The sequence below is a fragment of the Harpia harpyja genome, chromosome 3 (assembly GCF_026419915.1).
Source record: "Harpia harpyja isolate bHarHar1 chromosome 3, bHarHar1 primary haplotype, whole genome shotgun sequence".
Classification (NCBI taxonomy): domain Eukaryota; kingdom Metazoa; phylum Chordata; class Aves; order Accipitriformes; family Accipitridae; genus Harpia; species Harpia harpyja.
The window spans coordinates 27,873,849-27,887,406 of NC_068942.1; the positions used below are offsets into that span (position 1 = coordinate 27,873,849).

General features: G+C 39.6%; 1 protein-coding gene across 5 annotated transcripts in view; it reads right to left on the reverse strand.

Moving 5' to 3' along the window:
• COL19A1 (collagen type XIX alpha 1 chain) overlaps nt 1–13,558 on the reverse strand; it is a 199,407-nt gene that overhangs the window by 13,154 nt on the left and 172,695 nt on the right. For all 5 annotated transcript variants that reach the window (XM_052781799.1, XM_052781796.1, XM_052781797.1 and 2 more), the window contains 6 exons: nt 10,997–11,050; nt 7,857–7,901; nt 4,619–4,663; nt 4,448–4,510; nt 2,818–2,853; nt 2,618–2,662 (listed from right to left, as the gene is read on the reverse strand). In XM_052781799.1, coding sequence (XP_052637759.1) covers nt 2,618–2,662; nt 2,818–2,853; nt 4,448–4,510; nt 4,619–4,663; nt 7,857–7,901; nt 10,997–11,050 — 288 coding nt within the window. The remainder of the gene's footprint in view (nt 1–2,617; nt 2,663–2,817; nt 2,854–4,447; nt 4,511–4,618; nt 4,664–7,856; nt 7,902–10,996; nt 11,051–13,558) is intronic.

Consider the following 13,558-nt stretch of genomic DNA (forward strand, 5'->3'; position numbering starts at 1 on the left):
TTGCTTCCATCCTCCATCTCCCACTTCACTCATAGCAACCTGAAACATTATAAAATTGAAGAACAACTCCTGTTCTACCATATGTTACTGCAAAACTTGACAGAGGTATAGCCTTTAATATAATTTTTAGTTTAGTCACTTTTTTGGAGACTGAAGTCCAAGTATAGGGAGCCCCTGAACACACCATTTTTTCTGATAGTGCTTTCAAATGAGAGCATACACACATGCATGTACCTGCATATATAAAAAAAGCTGTCTGAAGATTTACTATACTTACAAGAAGGCTTCATTAAAAACCTACTTAAGGCATACATATACACATAAAATTTCTCAGATTTATAACCCTGCAGAGTAGGTATAGATAGCTATTCTACTAGAAATAAAGAAAAATGCAGGTTTCTCTAAGACCATGGTGCTATGGCAGTGTGAAGCTGATCCTGGAATTGCTTTTATTCTAAACCATTCCCACTTTACAGGCTGCCAATGTGTAGGAGGCAGATCAAATACTACAGCCACTTTTCAAACAAGCATTTTTTTAACTGCCTCCAGTGTTTTCTTTGTGCTTGGAAAAAGCTCCTTGCAAAAATTCATAAAACTAGCTCATATCTCCCTCCAGATTCCTCTTTAAACTCTCCTTCGCTATGAATTCTACAAAAACCAGGGTAGGACATTTGCATTTTGCTGTGTCTGCCTATGGTGCTGATTTATTCAGTCCTCCTCCTTTCTAGCGTTCTCCCATCTCTCGCATTTAATCTTGTACTAAATTCTGTGCAGAAAGAACTATTGTTTTGCCTGGGTTTCTACATGCTCTAGTCCAGCAGGCTCCCAGTCTGTGATCAAGGTATGCAGATAATAGCAATAAATGAGCCAGCCACCAGGACTTTAATCTGTTGTTGAAATGACTTGAAAGGCGTATTTCTGGTTGTTATAAACCACATGTTTTCAACTGATTTGTCACTCAGGTTTATAAAGTAGTAATAACAGCAGCATTTAGTCACTGAAAGGATCTGTAAAATTATTTCAGCCCAGGTGACTTCTTCCTTCCTAAAATGGATTCTACAAAGATATATTTATATTAGACATGAAAACCTCAAGAGTTTTATTCTGTCCTTCCAATTTTGATGCTTCTCTTTTCTGTAATTGCAACAGCTGGTCTCAAACTGAAGGAGTACGCTGTACAGCGGTAATAATAATGGCTGCAAGAAAACCTTGACTTTGTGTTATTTTCTGTAATCATTGCAATCTCTCTCACAGATGCAGGTCTGTAATACCTGATCCAGAGGGGGGGAAAAAAAAAAAAAAAATCTCCAACTCCCCCACTGATCTCTTCTCTGAAATGCAGACTTCTGCTGTGTATTTCGCTGTTATTTCTTAGGCAGATCTGTCCTTGTTTTCAACAAACCTTTTCTGTTCCTGCAGAATTGTAAGGAACAACTGACAGCTTTCTGAAAACTGCATTCAGATACTGCATTGGGCATATTTGTAACTTTCCTGTTATAAAAGGCTGCGAGATATTTTGATTATCACTTGAGACAAAAATACTTCTGAAAATGGATTTATTTTTAAACATGTATCTCTATATTTCTTTTACTTACACTATACGTGTGTATATATATATATTTATACACATACACACTATTTATACGTGTATATATATACTTGTTTATTTCACTCTGTACAGAGGGAGCTAGATCATGACATGTTTGCCAGTGATCTCAGAAGTGAGAGCAGATTCAGGCATCTGTGACCTCTCCGAGAGCAAGCGTATGTCCCTATTTACATCTACAGCTGCATGTCAAGGCTGAGTGCGTAATGCAGTACCCAGGAGGTGGTACAATAAGAAGGTTCTTACATTTTATTTGGGTCCTTAAAGGCTGAAACAGAACATTGCAAACTGTTAATTTTTGTAAGGGACAATTATTGTAATAACGGTTAAAACCTCATGTCTCCTCAGTGTCATAAAGCAGGATTTCCTTTTCCAGATTACACAGGGAGGTGTTCTTCTGATTCATCAGATAAATGTGGTATCAATTGGATTAGGACATCAGGGCTTTAGCAACGTTATAACAGGAGAAGAGTGTGCGCTAGGATTTTCTTTGCTCTAGCAAAATAAAGATCATCTCTCACCTCCCGTAATGATTCCTGTGCACCGTGATCTTGTTACCATGAACAGAACTGTCTAAATATTTTGGGAAGCAGTAAGGTATTGCATTGGCATTCCTGCTGCCGAAGTGTAACAAGCTTGTTTTATATAAAACATGATTTGTGTTTGTGAGATACAAGGATCCCAGGGGTGACGATGGGGCAAGCTTTATAGCCTTGCAAAGTCTGGCAGCTTCACAACAGGATTAGCTACTTTCCAATTTTCAACCTATTGATCAATTTACACTGTCCAGGCCAACTCTGTTAGAAAGTCTATAAAATGTGTTTGTCCTCTAACTGCAGAAGCCAATTCAATTCTAATTTCTTAAAGTGGCATCTAGGACTAAACCTCTTAGCTGTCTAAGACTGCTAGAAGTTCACAGAGAATTAATTTCTTACTTTTGCCTGTAAAATATGCGCTGATGAGGTGCTTAGATGCTCAGTAAAAAGAAAGTTATTAAAACAAGGGACTTACACGTTCTCCTTTGGGTCCTCTGTCTCCTGGTCTCCCCACAGCACCCTGAAAAATTGTTGATGAAAAAAGATAAACATGTCACTTAAAGGCTTTTTTGTATATTCATCTGTTAGCAGAACTGAAAGCAACTACCTAGGATAAACAGCTATGGTATCTGTGAAGAATAAAATACACTAGTATGCAAAAGCATGTTTTCCTACCGGAGGACCTGGCAATCCATCTTTTCCATTGATTCCCTATAAAAAAAAAACCAAAACAATTTTTTAATAAATATGCTCATGTATATGCATTTTAAAAATATAAAATGTAAAGCACCATGTTTAGTGCTGGTACCAGTACATATTCTGCAGCTGCAGAGGCAGCAGTTTATGTGGTTACAATATGGAAATACTCACAAATAGTCTTGAGACATGTGAAATAACAGAGCTCAGAGCAATACTGAACTGCAAGCACATTAAATCTGAGCTGAGAGCAGAACAAAAAAAAATAATCTTTGGCGTCAAGATGTGCATCAACTTTAATGAGCACACAACTTTAAATGACAAGTTATACAGAAATTCTGCAAATGTGGACCTGTACATGCACTTTTCCAGTCCCAGCTAGTCACTGTACAACCATAGAAGAGATTTCTCTTATTCTAGATATTAGCCCTGATGCCCTATTACCCTTCTGCTGTTACAGAGATTCTGCCTTAATAGTAAGTGGCCAGATCCATTCTTTGGTCCTTAGGACTTGTGGCACGGCACAGCTTCAGCCTCCTGGGCTAAACATATTTCCTTCCCAAAAGAGGGTGGCCTCATTCACACCACCTGCTGGAAGCAGTCCCAGGCCCACGTTTTCCCCCAGACTGGAATGTAGCATTATCCGAGAGTCCCAGTTGGCATGGGCCAAAATAATGTCAGAGAATATGTTAACAATTGCACAAGGCCAGATAATTGCAAGATAAATGCTCTGGCACTGTTTAATTTACTAGGATATACATGGATCTGCATACGCAGCAAACTCACTGCTCTTTCACTGAGTGAGAAAGAAAGACTTGCACGAGCAAAGACATTAGGAATATTTCCTTCCCTCTCATACTGCAACGTGGAGTTTTGCACAGATTAGGCACCTTGGGCCAACTTGCTGCTGAAGTTACAGAAATTGTCTCTTCTTTCAAGACAGAAGGGTAATATGGAGACGTGCTGACAAACTGAAACGGTCTGCTTCTCATGCTTGTCCCCAAAACACCAAGCTTCGGGGGCGATAACGAGTTCTGCACTATCTGAGCTGAATCACTTCTAGAATATAAACTAGGTTGTTTTAAACCAGCTCAGACAGTGCTGACTACACTGCTGTCACACTTTTATTAAATAAAGACGTCAGATTAGACATATCCTAAGTGAACAGTAAATGCTTCAGCTGCAGTGTTGCATCACCTGTATACAGAAGAGTTACGAAGTTTATTCAGAGTCATGAAGCACACGCTTCTCTATCTAAACTGAAATAGAGAACATATTTTCTCACCCCATCCTTTATAGACTGTGTTGAGTGTCTGGGTTAATATTCTCCTTCTGAAAAAATATGAGAGGATCCTTTTATTTCAACAGGATCCAAAGGACCCTCATGAGACCTTTAAAGGCAACTTCTCAGTAACATTAACTATTAAAACATCACAATACCAGGAATTCTTGACTGGATGGTTAATATTGAGCACTGTAGCTCTAAGTATTCTTCAGATGTTACCTAGCCTAACACAAAGCAGGATGTAATCTCATTTCTTTTGTAACTTTTGATAAACTAAGACACATGCTTTTGTAATGAACATATATTCAGTATAAAATTGCTTACTGGTTTTCCTTGTGGCCCTTCTGGCCCCGGGAAGCCTATATCTCCTATAGGTCCTCTTTCACCCTAAGAAAGAAGAAAACACACGTATAAATCTGCATGTAAAATCTTGCATTCGGTGTTTGAAATATTTGTGTATTATCATAAGAATCCAGAACTCAAATCTGTACTTACAGGTTCCCCTGGCATCCCTGGGGACCCTGGAGATCCTGGCTTTCCCTGCAAAAAGAGAAAATTACAAATTCAAAGAACTAGGAAGCAAAACATAATTTCTCTTCAGTCAAAAAAAAAAGAAAGGATATATATTTGAGTGAAATATTAATGTTACTGTTCATTAAATGCTTTAAGTGAGGAAAAAGAAACATTTTACCAGATTTCTTTAATATTTGTGCCATGTTAACCTGGCTTTTGTGTACAACATAACTCAATCACTTGGTCATCTTTACTCTTTCTAAATACCGATAAAATGTTTTCATGAAATTTTCTTTTACAACACCATGATTTCCCTCTTGAGAAGTCATAATCAGATCAAAGTTTATCACTGTATATGTGAAATCAAGGGGTTTTTTCCTTCAGGTACTTCCTAGTCCTGACTTTTTTTAAAGTGAGTTTATTACTGACTTAACGCCTTTTGCAAATTTTGTTCATGCTCTTTTTCGGTCACTTTTATTGTTGTTTTATGTTCAGCTTTCCAGAATTCATAATCCTTTCTCATCTCATCATTTATTTGGTCATTTTAAACGTCTTTATTTTTCTAAATGATGCCTTGCTTTTAACAGCGTATCTGGTTCAGCCCCAGACAAGAATCTATTACCCTGAATCTACATTTCCCAGAAATATCCTTAGACCAGATCCTCAGCTGACTTGTACCAGTGAGGGATCTAACACATCAACACCAGTGACAACCTCAGAACAACACGACTGAGGATTCGTGCTGAGAAAATAGGCACTGGTGGCAATTCTTGCAGAATCTCAGTCCAAGCTTCCCCGATAATCCTGCTCAGCAAAAAGCCAAAGCTAAAATGAGAGGTTTATATTCTCAAATGGGAAAAAGGGTTCGCTATTCAATCTAGGGAATAATGTCAGACAAGGAGGACAAATTCTCTTCCAGTAAGATATGTGGATATATTTCAAAAACTCATCCTAGACTACTAAAAAATACTGTCTCTCATACGTCTCTTAATTTGTTAATTAAAACTGCTTAGCATAAAATGTTAATACAAATAATTTATTTCAGCGGATTTTATTAGAATTAAATGTATTCAACAGAATGCAACTCCATCAGTGATGAAGGGAACTCATTAAATATTTCATACCAAGCTAGAATAGAGAGCAACAAGAATAAGACTTGGAACGGCTCGATGTCCAAGTGGAGAGCAGTCATGAGTGGTGTTCCTCAAAGGTCAGTATTGGGACCAGCGCTGTTTAACACCTTTGTTGGCGACATGGACAGTGGGATTGAGTGCGTCCTCAGCGAGTTTACCGACAACCAAGCTGAGTGGTGCGGTCAACACGCTGGAGGGAAGGGATGCCATCCAGAGGGACCTTGACAGGCTTGAGAGGTGGGCCCGTGCGAACCTCATGAAGGTCAACAAGGCCAAGTGCAAGGTCCTGCACATGGGTTGGGGCAATCCCTGGTATCAATACAGGCTGGGCAGAGAATGGATTGAGAACAGCCCTGCAGAGAAGGACTTGGGGGTGTTGGTTGACGAGAAGCTCAACATGACCCGGCAATGTGCACTCACAGCCGAGAAGGCCAACCGTATCCCGGGCTGCATCCAAAGCAGCGTGGCCAGCAGGTCGAGGGAGGGGATTCTCCCCCTCTGCTCCGCTCTGGTGAGACCCCACCTGCAGTACTGCATTCAGCTCTGGGGCCTCCAGCGTAAGGCAGACATGGACCTGTTGGAATGAGTCCAGAGGAGGGCCATGGAGATGATCAGGGGGCTGGAGCACCTCTCCTATCAAGACAGGCTGAGAGAGTTGGGGTTGTTCAACCTGGAGAAGAGAAGGCTCCGGGGACACCTTACTGCAGCCTGCCAGTACCTAAAGGGGCCTACAAGAAAGCTGGAGAGGGACTTTTTACATGGGCAGGTAGTGAGAAGACAAAGGGTAATAGCTTTAAACTGAAAGAGGGTAGATTTAGATGAGAGGTAAGGAAGGAGTTCTTCACCGTGAGGTTGGTAAGGGACTGGCACAGGTTGCCCAGAGAAGCTGTGGCTGCCCCATCCGTGGAAGCATTCAAGGCCAGGTTGGATGGGGCTTTGAGCAACCTGGTCTGGTGGAAGGTGTCCCTGCCCATGGCAGGGGGGTTGGAACTAGATGATCTTTAAGGTCCCTTCCAACCCAAACCGTTCTATGGTTCTATGAACATGTCCAGTGGGAAATACACAGGGAATGAACAACTGTGATTATCCTAATCAGCTACTGCATTATTGATTCACAGCATGAAATATATTTCAGAGCAACAAACTTTGAAACTCTTACATGGGCTATAAAACTCAGAGAAATACTTCTCTTTTACCCTTAAATGTGCAATTTTACCTTGTTTTAGGAGAACTTAACTAAATTAAGCTATTTAAGCTGATGTACTCTCTTGGAACTCACAGTAAATTGGCTAAATCAGTGGCTAATCGAAATGGGAGTGCACAGACACAAACTTCTCTTTATTTCATGAAACACATATTTATAATTTAAAACCAGTTCCTGAATGGATTGGTAGCTGTCCAAATTTAATAATAAATGTATTTGCATATAAATAACTCCATATTGCCTCCTGAAATATGGATAACCTTTTTTATTAAACTGTGAATGCAATCTAAAGAAAAGTTGTCTTCATTTCCTTTAGGAACACAAATGAATAACTGTAATTTCAATTTATCATTAGTTACATTTACTTTCACCTACAACAGTTTCTGGATGACTTTCAGAAACTTCTCTGAATACCACATATAAATAGCTGACAAAGCATTCCCCTAAAGCAAATGTTTGATTGACTTGATATGCAGATCCTCGTGGATTGCAATAACTAATGTTCATAATTTTTCTTTGTGGTAGAAAGAAGCTCAGAAATTTGTGCATGCCCAGGAACACAGAAAATGTCTTTATCTATATTAAACTGAGGCAATGAGATAAATCTCATATGCTTTCTTAACTAAGCATATGTAGCTTTAAATTCCAGCTTTATCATGTATTCACACCACTACCTCCTGTCATTTTAATAATAAGAAGAACCCTTGGTGGTATTAAAATTCTAATCTCTTTAGGAAAAACACATCGTTGTCATACCTGCCTATAAAGCATTAGCCAAGTGCTGGCATTCCACAAACAGTGATCGAGGTTACAGGTCAGCACCTTGTTTGACCTGTTTTTTCAGCTTCCAACAAACTGCGTTTTCTTTAATGAATATACGTACCGGTGTCCCTGCTACTCCTGGCGTGCCAGCTGGTCCACGGTCACCCTGAAGAAAAGATAAATCTATACTTAAATGGTAACACTCAAACCAGAAATTTGTTTGTGGATTCCCATTAAAACCTGAGGAAGGATTATTCAGTGAACTGAAAATGAGGACAGGAGCCAGGCTCTGCTAAATCCTAATATTTAGCTCTGCCACTGCCTCATTTTACAGACTTCAGCAAGTAACTTAAATCCTTTGTTTAGGTTCTCTTGTATAATGTCATAACTTCCATGCTACCCCTTATACTCTGCTTGAGGTCTTCCTTGAAAAGGGATGGAAAGTGCCTGACTTACCTGCAGTTTTCCAAATAATCATCATTTGTGGTCACGACAATGACCGAAATTCACATAGGGTAATTCACTATCATATCAACTTCTCCATATTTAAGATGTATCTTTCGAAGAAGTTTTTGCCTTCCTGGTACCCAGTCATCCGTTTGCTGCAAGTCATCATCCTCGATTTGCTTGTGCCATGGTCCTTTCAGGGCAAAGTTTCTCCTTGTAGCATACAGCCACCTTCATCTATGCTTTAAGCTAAGACAATGGCTTTTTTTGCTGGAGCTGATGAGTTATGGGCACAAATTCATCTTTCTCTCTTGAGAGGACTAAAACCCAAAGCAGACAGTTGGAGCTCACCAGTGGTAGAGCTCTTCACAGCGAGATTTGCCCTAACCCACTGCTGGAGCGTATTGGTCCGTAACGGTACGCTCTGCTAGTGTAACGTTGGTTAAAAATGTAGGAAAAAAAATCAGGCTCCTAGTTTCTATAATGATGTCAGAAAAGCCCTGGCACACTTAAAACTATACTAACAGGAGAATATTTTTGTGAGCTGAGTTTATGTTACCTGGAGCTATTTTGCAAAAGCTCCGCCAACACAGCTATAGTCATGTTCTGTTGTGCAGAAGAGCCCTAGGAGATGTTGGGATTTCTGGTTTCTGTTCTTATACCTAATGCTGATTTGTCTCACTCTCATGATTTTGTTCAGGTAGCACAATGATAATGCTGGTAATCAGAACCACTTAACTCCATTACACAAAATGTAGACAGACGACAAGTTAAAAGTCTGACCTTGAGTCTGGAGGGAGAAGCTTGCTTACAGGCTGCAGTTCAACCTCTCTTGCTCTGGAGGCTAAGAGAAGTCACTTAATGCAAGTTCACCCCCCAGCGAGGAACACAACACGCACCTCGGGAACAGCTCAGCACGGGGTATCTGTAGCAGGGCATATTGCCTGGAGCACTGCGCTCTGTCCCTGGGGTTATTCTGGACCCAGAACTTGTATCGTGGTGTCTTCCCTCTACGCTGGCTGTGACAGCAAAGCTAGAAATTCCTAACGTTTCCCTTGCAACTTCTTTTCTTTGAAGGGTCCTTTCAGCAATGCGATTTGCAGCACGGCTGCACAAACCACTGGGTCAGCACAGCGGAGGGAAGGGACATTTTACCCCGAGGACACAAAGTTCTCAAGCTGGTTCATGAAATTACCATGAAATTACAGCCACCATTGTCTGTAGAAGATGGCATTCTGCTATACAGATGTACCTAATAGCTCTAAATTAAAAACCAGCTTGCATTATACTGTTGGGACTGGCAGGCAGACTCTGGGATTCTGTTCATTTATTTGCACCAGAAATGTGAATTCTGACCAAATTTAGTTAAGGAATGGATATTTTTACTTTGGAAAAGGGCCAAACACTCACTTAGCGTGTTTATACAAACTGCTCCATTGCTTATTCCCTTTATTTAATTCTTGTCCCCACTTTGTCTCAGTTAGACCTGTAATATCTCCCTGTGTTTGTTCATTTTGAAATCAGACTAGTCTTTAATTGCTTGTAAATTGCAGTCTTCCAGAGCAAGAATCGTCTCATGTAATTTAAACATCTAGAATAGACACCTACCTTAGATCTTGTCATTCCCCACTCTCTGCACAAGCAGGAGTAATGCACAGTGATATTGAGAGAAACTTTTAATCTACATTGCTTTTTGATGAAAAATAAGTTTCAGTAAACTATTTTTGTACGAAGTCATTGAATAACATGTAATTCAAAAAGCTGAATAAATATCCCATTTTTCAAAAAAAATTACTCCTTTTTCTTCTTAAATTTAGAAGTTATGGGCAAAATCTAACTGTTTTCCCTGACAGAAAACAAATTTACAGATTTTTTCATTTCTCCGCTGAATTTTTTGTACTTTGACGTATTTAGAAATGAATACCAAAATCTTAAACTTTTTAGCATTTCACACAAGCTTTTCTCTACATTCATATCAGCCTCCACAACTAGTAATTGAAAGGCTGAAACATGCCGCCGGCTGAAGGAAAGGATCATTTCCTAGCACTGGAATGCAGACGTGAACTACAGGAAGGGGCTAGAGAATATGATATGGTTCGGGATGTGCTACAGTGGCATCATACAGGCAGTATGGAGTACAAGAAAAGCAAAACAGAAACAAGGGGTCTTTTTTAGAATAATGAGCAACAGTCTGAGAAAAGAGATTTTGGCTCCCTTTGGAGCAGGATGCAATACAACAGGAACTGTAGGGAATCAGTCTCTCCCTCTAGTTCTACCCTTTTCTATATTTTTACACTCATCTGAAATAGTCTTTTTTTTTGTATGGGAGTCTTGCATGCACTAGGTCTAGACTGATTCAGGTACAAACTCCTCTTAAGATCTATAGCTATGCTATAAGTCTTAGAACAAGAGAGACTGTAAGCATAACACAATGTTCAACAGAGAACAAGAACTAGTGACCATACTTAGGAACATGTTAACTACAGTACCATCAAGTAATATATATATATATATAGTATATACTATATATAATAGAGTATATAGTAGTATTCTACCAAGTTAAGAAAACAAAATATTACAAGACCTCCTACACACAATTTTCCATTTGTGGAAAATGAAATTTTATGTCGGGTGAGTATATGATTTAGATCCACAGTGAAAAAAAAAAAAAACCCCGAAATACAGATAAATATGCAAATATTTTTCACATGGGAACATTAACTTACACAAAAAAAATTCAAACAAGGTTTCAGAAAACATTTAGCTGCAGATAGTTGCCACTAAGAAGCCATAACTTCTTTTTAAGAGTCCTACCTTTTCCCCTGGGAGTCCTTCCAGTCCTGGTAATCCCATCGGTCCTGGGTCTCCCTGATTTATTTTTTTTTTAAATTAAAAAGGATTGCATACATTAGAATTTCTGTACTCTACATGAGAAATACTGAACAGCAAGCAACAGCAGATTCTTTAATTAGTAAACCAGCTAACCAGTTGTTAGGTGAACAGATTTTGTTATGCCCTGTTAAGCGAATTAAGCTTTTCCCAGAGATGCTGTGTGAGTATTTGGATCAACGGTTTTAATTTTGATGAAGAATGTAATCCAGAAGACTCCCCTCCAGTGTTCTTGCAAGCCAAGGCCAGCTCTACAGCACCTCCAGATGGAAGAGCCCCGGGGTATAAGCATGTGCTGTCAACCAGAGAACCAACCTCCAAGCAATGCTGTGCTCTGTTCCCTAAACAAAGCTTACTCTGCAGGAAGGGACACACAGACTAGGTCCCTGGGTAGTTCTTCAGGTTTTGAAAGAAAACCAGAAACATGCTCCACTGGAGAAATCAGTTTAACATGTAGAGTGAGGAGGCTCTTTTAGGTGTTTTTTGTTTTTGTTTTTTTTTTTTTTTTTAAAGAAAATCAATAATTTACCACAAAGATTTAAACTACAGCCAACAATCCCAGTATTTCAGCAATTCTCAGTTAAATCAAAAGCCACAGCAAATTCCCATCTGGATTTCATGAGGTCCCTGGCAGACCTCACTTTCCACACCTAAACTCTGTTTGGGAGACGGTGCTTCCTGAGTAGGAAGTGGTTGCTGATACAGAAAGAGGTATTCAGCTTCTGGGAATTATGGTGAAACAAAAAAAGAGGCTTTGTGACTTTTTTTGAAAATAGATTAATCAACTGTTTTAGGAAACTATCTCACAACTCCATGTTTTGCTGTGAGTGCTGAGGGGTTCTGTTTTGGGTTTCTCAATGTCCTTGAGGAGCACAGTTATTACATTGGTTTGTTCATAGATCAAAGTTTAGTTTTTCTTGTAGCTGGCTCTCTATTATCACTTGGCAAGGAATCAAACATGATCCCAGGCCTTGCACAGCTTGGCTGAGTGGAGATTATGCACCTTCATGATAGATGAAGTCCTAGCCAGCTCTTAAAAATGCGACCCTCCCATACCACTTTGGTCTTGGCTGAGTTAGTCTGAGCTAGCTGCACCTTAATTCTGCTGCTATTTTTGTGTAGATATTGTGCCTGCACTGGTAGGAAAAATGATACAACTAAATGGCACTGGCCTGCTGCTTTCATGAGTAGAGACATTTCTCAGTAGTTTCACACTGATACTGAACAGAAAGACTCCATGATATAGACCCAAGTCAGAAGACAAGAACCCTTCGACAGGAGAAGGCACTCATCATCATTTTCCAAATACCATGGCCTGATGTGTTCAGACAAGGCCAGTCTCTAGTGACCTTTAAACAGTCTTCGTGTTGTGCTCTGACCTGATTCTTTACTACCAAGCATCCAAGATGTTGGCTGAACCATGTCCTTATTTATTTTGCCCAAGACTAACAATTCAAAGACAGGACAGCAGCTGGAGAGGTCAAGTGTCAGCTTCTTGGTGGTTGAATGAACTCCTGAATGTGTTAAGGAACTCTGTAAGTATTTCTCTGAAGTAGTAATTTGTTTCATTAGTAGCAGACATAGCTGTTCTTCACTTTGCTGGAAGGGATGTGATTTTGTTTCAAAAATGATCTCTCCAATATTTTTCAGGTTTTCCTGATCTCTGTCAAGTAGACAATTCATCAGCAGATCATGGGGAACGCAGTCCGACTGGGCACAATTTTCTTTCCTAACTAGCTCAGCTTCTACTGCTTTTATCAGCAAATTCTTCTCATCAGTTTCCATTACCTGACACACGGTAGTCGTCCTGATTCAGTCATACTACCTGAAGTTCAAAAGAGGTCTGCTGGACACAGTTCTACTACACCGACCATGAAGGAGCAGTACCTGTTTCGCTGCCCTGCAGTGTTATAGTGCTGTAATTATCATTATGCAGTTATGCGATGTTCCTTAGACATGAAAAAGAAGTATGCGAATGTACTGAAATCTTAACTGCTGTGGAAGCACCTATCCAATTTTGAAAACAATATCCATTTGATACTACCATACTTTTTAGGCTAAACCATCAATACTCAAATTTTACTATTATCTTTTGGGTATTTTCACTGACATCCAGTCATCAAGATGCAATACCTGTAAGTTTCAACTTTGCCACCTTCAAAGCTAGGAACTGTAGTGACAAATCGCAAGCTAATGACAAATATCGTTTCTCTATTATAAAGGCAAGTTACATCACATGTCAAGGACTTTGGGAAAAACATACACCCCGTCAGGATCTGGATCTACGTTCTGCTGGTGGCTAGCCCTATGCAACTGGTCAAGGTTCTTCCACTAGTTGTCCTTCCCCTCCTCATAATTTTTAAAGAAAGATCACATGAAAAGGACATAACACAATGCTTGAAGGAAAAAAATATCAAAAAGTTAAATAGATCTGCTTTTGAATGTCAAACTGCACAGTTGAAAGGTGTAGTGGTCATACCATGATCA